This window comes from Condylura cristata, unplaced genomic scaffold, assembly GCF_000260355.1.
Source record: "Condylura cristata isolate star-nosed mole 26May11 unplaced genomic scaffold, ConCri1.0 scaffold00009, whole genome shotgun sequence".
NCBI lineage: Eukaryota > Metazoa > Chordata > Mammalia > Eulipotyphla > Talpidae > Condylura > Condylura cristata.
This window is the reverse complement of record NW_004567110.1, coordinates 32,705,974-32,716,426: the sequence shown is the minus strand read 5'-3', so window position 1 is coordinate 32,716,426 and position 10,453 is coordinate 32,705,974. Positions and strand designations below refer to the sequence as shown.

General features: G+C 36.4%; 1 protein-coding gene across 1 annotated transcript in view; it reads left to right on the top strand.

Annotated features, from left to right (window-relative positions):
* Positions 1-1,062: 1,062 nt before the first annotated feature.
* The window catches only part of SLC26A7 (solute carrier family 26 (anion exchanger), member 7), a 91,194-nt gene continuing 81,803 nt past the window's right edge, over positions 1,063-10,453 (top strand). Inside the window, exon 1 of the mRNA XM_004679736.2 lies at positions 1,063-1,365. Within this exon, the coding sequence (XP_004679793.1) occupies positions 1,173-1,365 (193 nt within the window). The 5' untranslated portion in view covers positions 1,063-1,172. The remainder of the gene's footprint in view (positions 1,366-10,453) is intronic.

The following is a 10,453-nucleotide window of genomic DNA, read 5'->3' as shown; positions in this document are numbered from 1 at the left end:
ATAAAATAAAAATCTTTGACAGCTTGTCTGTTTTATTGGAAAATGCAACATCCTTTTTAAGAGTGAGAACCCCCTAAAAGTCATGTGAAAAGAGGGCAACACACAAAAAAGTTGGGAATACATCGAGTAGCATTTTGAGATATTTATTATCTTAAAGAAATTTCAGTTATAATAGCATGAGTGTGTGAATTATATGACTTAGAGAAATAGAGAAAACTGAATGAACACTTTCAGACAAGGAAGAACTGTAGCCACAAATATTTGTTCATTGTGAAGCTTACTTTCTTAGCCCATGAGATGAAATTTCAGTTTGTTTATGACAACTGGCTATTCTGTTCCCAGGCTGGGCAGTAACTGTCTGAATGTTTCTATATGAATGAAAGTCTGATTTACCAGGCAATGAGAAAGATAACATTTAGCAATGCCTTCTGATGTTGCTGAATTTTGAACTGACAGTCAGTTGTTTGACAGTTAAAAGTCCATATTTCCCAAAGAAGAAGGCTAGATTCTCTGAATACATTTTGTTCAACATACCCCTCTGGCAGTTTTGTTTTTGCATAGCTTGTCGGGAGAGATTGGACTAGCTGTATGCTTCCTGGTTTCATTAGCATAACCCAGCCCACTTCCAACACACGCCCAGAACTACCTCATTAGCCATTGGGATTGTGGCCAAAAACATAAGGCTACAGTGAATATAAGGGGAATTACTGGCGACAGAGCTCTAGATCAACTTAACACCGAACAATTACTTTTCTAAGATCAGAAAAGTATCACTTAACAGGAATCATTTCTCCATCCCACTCAGATAAGAATTCCAGGTTTTAATCTGTATCTTTTAACTGGAATAATTTGCTGCACTATAATAAGACATAGGGTCCAGCTGTATATATTTAAGTGTTTCTGTTAATTTCTCTCTCTCTCTCTTCCCTCTTCATCTCCCCCTGTTTTTGCACCTCTCTCGATCTCCTATGCCTCTCTCTTTTCATTTATTTTCATCTTTCTCCCCATTTCTCCCCCCCCCCCCCCCCCCCCCCCCCCCCATTGATTGCTTTCTGGATGACTTTGACATTGTAAACCACAGACGAATTGAAGTCTGGCATTGAAAGGAGGTGTTCTGCAACTTTTTTTTTTTTGTCTAAAGAAGTTTGCTTCTACAAGAGTGAATCTGAAAAATGACAGGGGCAAAAAGGAAAAAGAAAAGCGTGCTCTGGAGCAAGATGCATACCCCTCATTGTGAAGATATTAAGCAGTGGTGCAGAAGGCGGCTACCGATTTTGGAATGGGCACCACATTACAATCTGAAAGAAAATTTGCTTCCAGATACCGTGTCTGGGTTTATGTTGGCTGTTCAACAGGTAACACAAGGTAATGTGCTTCATTTGACTTTCCTACTTTGAGAAGAATGGATATCACTTTGCTTTGCTTTCTTGGAAGAGGGTTGTGACCTCGGGGCAACAATTTAGCTAATGAAGTGGATATTTTAATTAACTTTGTAGAAATAAGCACATTGACTCTGTGTAAGAAAGTTTTCCTAGTTGCCTTCCTTTGCTAATATTAAAGTAGCTATTAATCATTGAGCCAATTGTTGAATGGCTTTACATATTTATGTTAAAATTAATTCTATATAAGAGCAAAAGGTCAGTAATTGTTGGAGTTTAATAACTTGACCTTGCTGATATAGTTTCCTACTTTTGCTGAATGGAGCTATAAAATATCTCTTGGCTTGAACATATCGTTGTAACCCTAATTAGCAGTACACAATTACCTGTTGTAGCCTTGAGAGTTGCTATAGGCAAAGAACAGAGCTTTCTGTACATAAAGGAGGCTTTTTGCCAAGATCATTATTTGCAAAGAGAATCCTTTATGTCCTTAGAGCTTATGTTTTACTGTGCATGCTGATTTAATTCTGTATCACATTATGTACTGAATCTACTTCTCAATAAGAAATTTAAACTGGTAAGAAGTCTGATTTTTGACTTTTCCAAAGCAGATGCTAAATCCTAAATGATAGTCTGGAGTTAGATGGATTTCTCTTGACTGAGCTGTTAACTAGTGTGCACAAGCAACCGTGAGTGTGTGTGTGTGGAGTTGTGCATATGTATGTTTGCCTTACAGAGATGTTCAGTGTTGTTTTTTTACACTTACCTGTAGCAAGATCAATCTTGAGAATTTGCAACACTTTTCTTGGCATAGAGTCTGTAGGTTTATATTTCCTTGCAGTTTTACTACCTCCCTAACTTAAACTATTATTCATAATGTTAAATTATAAGCATGTTTTAATTGAATTATTCTGTAGCTGGAACAAACTGGTTTGTGTATTTGTTTTTAGTCTGATTAGGAACATGTGCACTGGTGACTTGATTTTAAGATCCATGACACTATCATACTTTATGGGATTTCATCTCCCTGAACAGTTTGAATTCCATTTTTGATGACCATTTGTCAGTAAGAGATCATAGTCATCTTTCCAAAAAGAGCGAAGTAAATGACAGGTTAGGGAATTTTAACCTGTTGCTATTAATTCAAAATAAAATATCTCCACCTATTTTCAAATTTAGGTAATGAACTTAAAATGACTTTTTCACCAGATTATTTCAGTATATTTTATACATTTATTTTGCTTTAATTGAAAAAAAGTGAAAGTAATATGCATTAAAACTAAATGTTTATCTTTTGAAATATCAAGTTTATAAGGAAACTTTGGGATATGAGAAAGATACTTGGTATACATCATCAGTAAATGTGTTATGTGTTAGTCTTTGGTAGTTAGTTAAATGGTTTTTACTTGGGTGTGAATTTTGAGGTTTATTGTTTTATGAGTTATGTATTTGGAGAAATACATTAACCAGCCCGACTGATGAGCAGTGCAAAGCTTACTCAGTCCTTGAATAATGGAAAGTTATGAATCTGGCTGCTAGTTCTCTTAAAAGACTACAGGTGGTTGGACAGGGCTAGAAAGAGCTTAAAGATTTTTGTTGGTGTATGAAAAGATGAACCCTAAAAAGTACCTATTCTTTTCAATAGTTCTCTCAAACATTCGGATACTTACCTACTGTGAAAGAAAAAATGTGAACTATCATAAGCTAGCATTTGCTGTGAGGGATACTATTCTCAAGCCCTTATATACATTATTTTCTCTAACCCTAACAAGCCCCGAGAGGCAACTGTTTCTTCTTTATATTCCATATGGGAAAATGGAGACTTAAAAAAGTAAGTAATATCCCTGGGTCTCATACCTGATAAGTGGTAGGGTCAGGGCTTGCTTCCAAAGCCAACACTCTTAACCTTTTATACTTTATACGCTACACTGCCAAAATAAGTAGACTTTTTCATAATACCAATGTTATTAGTAATAGAAGACATTTCTTTGGAAAGGTGCAAATATCATTCCCTTCGAATTATTTTTGCATTTAGTTTTCATCCCTGCAGTTTTTAAACTCAAAGGGGAAGTGTCAAGGAAAAGAACTACAGTAGGCTATAGAGTAAGGATGGCATTTAAATATCAGTCACTACCTCCTATTTACAGCAATACAATACTGCCAGTCATTATCAGCTCTGTTTCTTTTGGAAACTTAGAAGAAAGAACTGGTACTTTGTTTAATGATGTATTGTTAGTTTACAATGTTGTTGCTGGTATTTAGGAAGCACAGGCTCCTCCTTCAGAAGTCATTACCATAGAACCCCCACCACCAAAGTACCCACCTACTCAGCTTCCTAACACACAACCTAACAAGTATCTGCTGTTACCTACTAATGTTTAAAAGTACCTTTTCAGTTCTGTCTGAGTATAGTTGAGTCACATGAAATTGTTGAAATCAACATTTTTTTTTTGTCGTGGTAAGTATGGTAAGTTATGTAGTTTAAACTCACAGTTGTTTTACTCTTCTTTCCTAAGAAATACATTAGAAACTAACACTTTATTGTTTTCTTTATCTCATCTATCAAGTATCCATTTAAAATCATTTCATTAAAATTTTCTCAACTTTAAATGCAAATGCTTGCTTATTAGCATTGCCCTGGACTCCTCAATAGAATTTTCTGTGTTAACTATACTAAAAATTTTTCTTTTAATTTTTAGACATTGCTCTTTTGGATTTTTTCCTGCTAGCTTTCTGGCCTCTTTTCCTATGAGATGCTAAAGCCTCTTACTTTATCAATCTATTAAACATCAAACCCTGGATTTAGTCTCAAAAAAATATCTTCAGCTATTTTAACTACATAAGAGGCTTTAAACATCATCACTGTGTAGAAGAAACTTTCTTCTCAACTGAAGATCCACATCTTCAATTATTCTAGCCTAGAATCTTCTGAAAGAACTTCAAATGCAATATTTAGTCTTATAAAACAAACAGACAAATAAGCCAAGTGATACCACCATCTCAACAGAATTGTAATAATGAATAACCATAATTTTCAGGCACAAATGTAAACACTGTTATTAGAGTACCTGACATACACATACGTGAGACACAAAGAGGGTCCCTAACTTTTCCAAAGTCACACAGCAAATACATGAAGAGCTAGAATTTGCAGTGAAGTAGACTGGTTGCAGATATTATACTTCAACTTTATATTATGCTACTTCTCAAAGGGAGTCTTAAGAGTCACTCTCAACTCATCCCTCTTCACCACTCTGCCAAAGTCCATTATTTCTATGTCCCAGATATCTTTACAACCCAGGTCAGTTATGACCCCTGATGCAACCTTCATTCGCTGTCTGAATGATTGAAGTCATCATTTTGTGGGGTTTCATTCTCTATTCTGTCTCCATCCTGCAGCCATAGACCAAATTCCATCCTGCAGCAATAATGGTAGTTAACATATTAATATATCAATTCTCCTTTAAAAATTTTGCAATGACTGTCTGTTTCCTCTAGGATAAAAGCCCAGTTCTTCAGAATAGCTTGTTATTATTACTAATCGGGGCCCCTTGATACAAAGGTCCACATAACAAGATCTCTCCTCTGAGATTCCCTTTCAATTTCCTGGGAAGATGTGTTTTCCTCCCTTTGTACTTTTTACATATCTCTGTGATAGGTTTTGACAAACTGTTTCAAAATACTTGGTATATCTCTTTCTACACGGTATGCTCCAGAAATAAAATCAATGTCATAATCTTTATATTCTTACCAAGGTGTATAGTGTCTATCACATAAGAGTAGGTTTGCAACAAATGTTTCTCAGGAAATAAAAACAATTTGGTGCCTGAATCCTTTCATTGTTTGATAGGGTAGTATACTACCCCTCTAAGAAGGAAATTAAATTTAAACTAATTAGTATGTTTTCCAAATAAATGTAATAAAGAAAGTGATAGTAAAAAATGCATAAAAAGATATGAAATGAGTAATTAATTTCTTCCAATTCTTCTCACTTTTCTTAAATGTAGCATTTCAGATAAATCTGGTTAAGAAAGTTTCCTTTGTTCCAAAGTGTTAATTTTTCTTCAAACCAACATGAACAAGTATGAATAATTCATATGAAAGTTCAAATGACTGGCATCTCTTGAAAAAGAGGAAATTCATGGCCTTAGAGACCCACATTCCCATGTGGTAAAAATTTACTGGGTGCTGTGGCATGCCCTGTAGACAGGCACAACGTGCATTTTGCCTCAGTTCCACTAGCTCAAAAATGCACAGCCACTCTTTCAGCTGGTATTCCCATTCCCTGCCCGGCAATATGAATGTCTGAATTTGTTTGCCAAGGCATTTTCTGACATGTTGTTTGAAATACCTTGAATTCACCTTTGAATAAAATTTGAGAATATGAAACATTAGTTTCTCAACTTAAACCCACAGTTCCTTCAGTTCTGCGAACCTGAACTAATGTATTCTAATGTAATTCTTTAAATAAATAATTCTGTGTGTTTTCTGTTACTTATTTAAAAGAGAGTATTCTAGGAAGGGGTCTGTTCTGTTCCAAGACTGTCAAAGGGGTGATTATCCCATTTCAGAGTAAATAAGTACAAGTATAGGTGTGCTCAATTCAAAGAAAAATACTTTTGGTCATTCTCTTTATGCTCAAATATTTGTAAGAAACATTTATAGATTTCAAATACTTAAAAAATTGTGAACTTTCATTATTAAACTTCAGTGTGAGCCATTCGGTGTGAGTTGGCGTTCATCACAATATTCTTTCACTGGCATCTTGTAGGACTTCCCTACAGAATGTATTTTGAAGCTGATCTGACATTGTTGAGAATACCATTCACTTAAAACATGTCACCACCAACTGCAAACTGAGCAGTGTGACTGGTCTTTAGAGCACATAGTTCACTTTCTAACTTGGATGACCACCTGGGGGAAATAGTTTCTTTGTTTCCAACTGGAAAACTCAAGCACTGAGACAGAGTGGAGACCTAAAATGCATGACTTGCCATTTAAGAAGCTAATCCACTGAGGAGGAATATGAGAATGTTTTGCCTTGCATTCCAAGGGATCACCTAGAATAGTTGTTCCCAAACCATGAAAATTTTATGTTGCCATAGGGTTGCCTGATGTTCAAACCACAGCATTTTGGGTCGCAGACAAAAGATGGATGTTCCTTATAATTATGCAGAATGTGTGGCATTACTTGCACCAAAACATATGTGTGGAAGCTGAGCTTCATTGCACTCCTGAGGGCAGCTTAGTGACATGTGGAACAATAAGTGGAAATTCCTGAAGCATACTGCATTGCAAAGATTAAAGGCTTGTCTGGGAATTTTTCCCTGTATGGTCTCAGCCTTGAGGATACAAAATCTAGCATTAGTTACCTATCTCCAACCTAACCCTCTTCATCACTATAACTTCCTACAAGTAACTTTTTTCTTTTCCAGAAACAACAGCAGGTAAATATTGCTAAATAAGTCTAGGGTATACTTGCCTGAACCCCATAAAAACATACGCAGAAGCTAGTTACACCACAGACTTCTCCATTCTCCATATCCTCTCATCCATGACTCAATCTCTTATTCATCCAGCACTTCTGATATCCTTTTTGTTTTTCTTAAATATGAAGTAATTATGATTTTTATATTGAAGGACTATTTATTATGTTATTTATTTCATTATTTATACGTTGATTTACAACACTGTATATGATTCAGAGACATAGGATCACTGCTCTTGAGATGCATGTTACCACACCACCGCCAACCCCAGGACACCTAGAATCCTCCACCATAAACCACTGAGCCCCTTTCCCCATTTGCTCTGTATCCTCCTCCTCCCTTGAGGGTAGCCTCAATTTTATAGTCATATCTCTAGGTTTTGTTCTGTAAGGATTATTTATCTATTTCTGTACTTAGAATAATGTTCCCTATAACACCTAGAGTGGCTCACATGGAAGAACAGTGACATTCCCTTTTTAGGGTGGTGTGATAGATTGGCAGTGTGTGTGAAGAGAAGTGTGTAGTGGCTCCAGTGCACACTCTGTGGCACACAGTACTTGTATGGCAATAAGTGTGTAGCCTGCACAGTAGTAGACTTCTGATAGTGCCAGCTAGGCTCCATCGCTGCTGCTTCTAGTAATTTTTCTTATATTTATTTGGGGAAATAACTTGCCTGAATTTCTAGCTATTGGTGATTTAGATTATATTCTAATTTTGTCTCTATTGATGGAGACCAGGCTGATTAATGGACTGTGTCCCCCTCAACCAGAATTCCAAATTTTGGGGACCTGTTGAAACCACCTTGGGTTACAAAGGACTCTGATACTTGGGCCCAGTCTCAAGCAATTAAACCAGATTTCCTGGGAGTAGTTCTCAGATATTTAGCACTGTTTCTTCTTTTTGCAGTTATTCTAGATACTAGAACAGTTATTCAAGATTCTTCCACAGTATCGAAAACTGGATCCAGATACAGTGATTGGTCCACATGAAGGGAAGTTCACGTCTTCATAGTTAGCACAATTCCATATATCTTGTCAGTTACTGATTGAGAGATAAGGTCTGACTTTATAGTATAAGGTTCTATACTTACTATGCAGTGACTCTGTCATTTCTTCTCTTTTTCTTTTGTATATCTTTTACCTCATTTTTATACAGTGTATGCTTTTTCTTTTTAAAAAAGATTTATTTATTTTATGCATACAGAACTGAGTTACAGGTAAGAGAGGGGCATGAGAGGTTTCACCAGAGACAGAGTGGGGAGCAGAACAGGCAGATAGACGAAGTACACTGCTGCGGGGAGCAGTGGGCATGACAGGAGAGGTCTGCTGTGCCTTGTGATCACACCTGGGAAGGGGGTGTCTAACTCACACTGAAGCAGCTGTGGCTAGCTTGCACTGCTGCACTTTAACCCATTGTACCACCAGGGAGGGCCACAATGTATGCTTTTTTATCTCTGTTATAGTCCCCATGGAATTCCCATCACCAGTTCACCATTCTGCCATCATGATAGTCCCTTGTGCTCTTCTCACTCTGTTTTGATCCTGTTCCCCTCCCATGTGGTCTACGAGAAAGTTCGGCTTGAGCTCTGTTGGCTTTTCTGACACTGGAGATGCCTGCTTCACAGAAGAGGCTCTGCCCTTGCGCCTCAGCAGCCCAGCTCTCCCTCACCTTCACACCAAGTCTATAAGTAATTAGCACACTGGTTGATTTGTTTGGTCTCTTTGTTCTTGATCATCTTTCCCTTTCAGTACATTTTTTTTTTCTTGAGCTAATATATTTCCATGGCTTCCATTGCCACTTTTTGTTGGCAAGTTGTGAAAATGTATATGTAGGTGAATGTTCTCATCCCAGAACTAAATGTCTAGTTCTTCCAGGGTTGTATGGAAAACTGAACATATAATTTCCCCTTTTAAAATCAATCCCTTTTTTTTCCTATTTATTATTACACTGAAATTTGCTTCCTATCACTGCCGGAAATCTGCAATTGATCCTTTCTGCTTTTCCATGTAAGAGGCATATTCAGTTAATCAAGACTTATAAATTCTTCCTTCTTAATGTCACTCAAATATGTCTGATTGTTATTGTTCTTGTGGAAACTTCTTCAATAAAAGCCAATAGTGTACAATTTGTTGAATACTTAAAATGTGCCATAAACTGTGCTAAAGATTCGTTGTGTAGTATCAATCTTCATAGCCAGTCTGAGTTTGATGATATTGTCATCTATTGTTCATAAAGGAATGCTAATGTTTGCTTTATTACAAGGTAATACAAGTCTCTATACACAAATACAAATACAACCCCTGTTTTTATGAAGGGGAAGAGGTGTTGAATGAGGATCTTTCTGACTCAAAAGACAAAGCTCCTCTGTTAATTAAAAACCACCATTTCTTGCCAGTTAGAATGCCTTCTCTTTTGTAGTTTTATCCCTCTGTTATCTATTTCAAGTTAAAATGACAAAACTCTATGTTATTGTAGGTATCTTTAAAATCTCTTCAACCTCACCCTTGCCAGTGGGCTTTTGCCTGCTATTTCTCTGCCTACATTGCCTCACTCCCCCATCTCATTGGCCTCTCTCTCCCCTTATTTTCTTCCCTGTCATCCCTTCAGTCTTCTGGAACTCCAAATAAGTCCCTGGAAAATGTGCTTTTTTCTTTGTCTTATATAATGTAGGGGCCAACATCTAACTATTACAAGAGTTCATTTAAAATTTGAGAGCTTTTCCCTTTCAGTTAAATCTAATAAGCAAGTAACAATTGGCACATTTTCTCAAATTGTAACAGTTGGTTAAAGTTCACTAATATCTATACCTTTGCATGGGCTTAGACTTTACAACTTGCCATATTCTCCATACTTCTTCCTTTTATTTAACATCCCATTACAGTGCTGCACCATTCCAGTTACTATTTATCTTCTTCATATCCAGAACAGGATGTTTTCAAACTCAGTTTAAGGCCACCTTGAGTGTGTAAGCTATCAGTTTTCAGAACAAGTAGATTTTTAGTATAAAAACTAGTGTGATGAATCGAAGACAAATACACATGATATCTCTCATAAGTGGAATCAAACACACACACACATACACTCATGAAAACCAAATTCATAGAAAAAAAGATAGTGATCAGATTTGTGGTTACCAGTGACAGGGGTGGGGTTGGTAAGAGAAATTGGAAGACGGTGTTCAAAATGTACAAGTTTCCAGTTATCAGAAACTGAGTACTTGGGATGTAGTGTACAGTTTATTACGTTAGTTAACTCTGCTGTGTGGTGTAGAGGAAATTGGTAGCTACTAAGAACACACACCAAAAGAACATAAGTTTTTTTTTCTTTTTGTACGTTCAGGAGATAGTGTGTGTTAACTAAACCATTTCATAATATATGGAAGGCAAATCATTATGCTGTGCACTTTAAACTTACATGCAATTTTATTTTACTAGAACTGGGGAAAAAATGTACTGAAGAATGATCACTATTATAAAGGGAATTATATGAATAAATAACCACATTCCCTGTCACTCTACAGGGCTGGATTTCTTAAGTTTTCAATATCTATCTTGCTTAATTTTCCATCCATATCTTTTTTTTTTT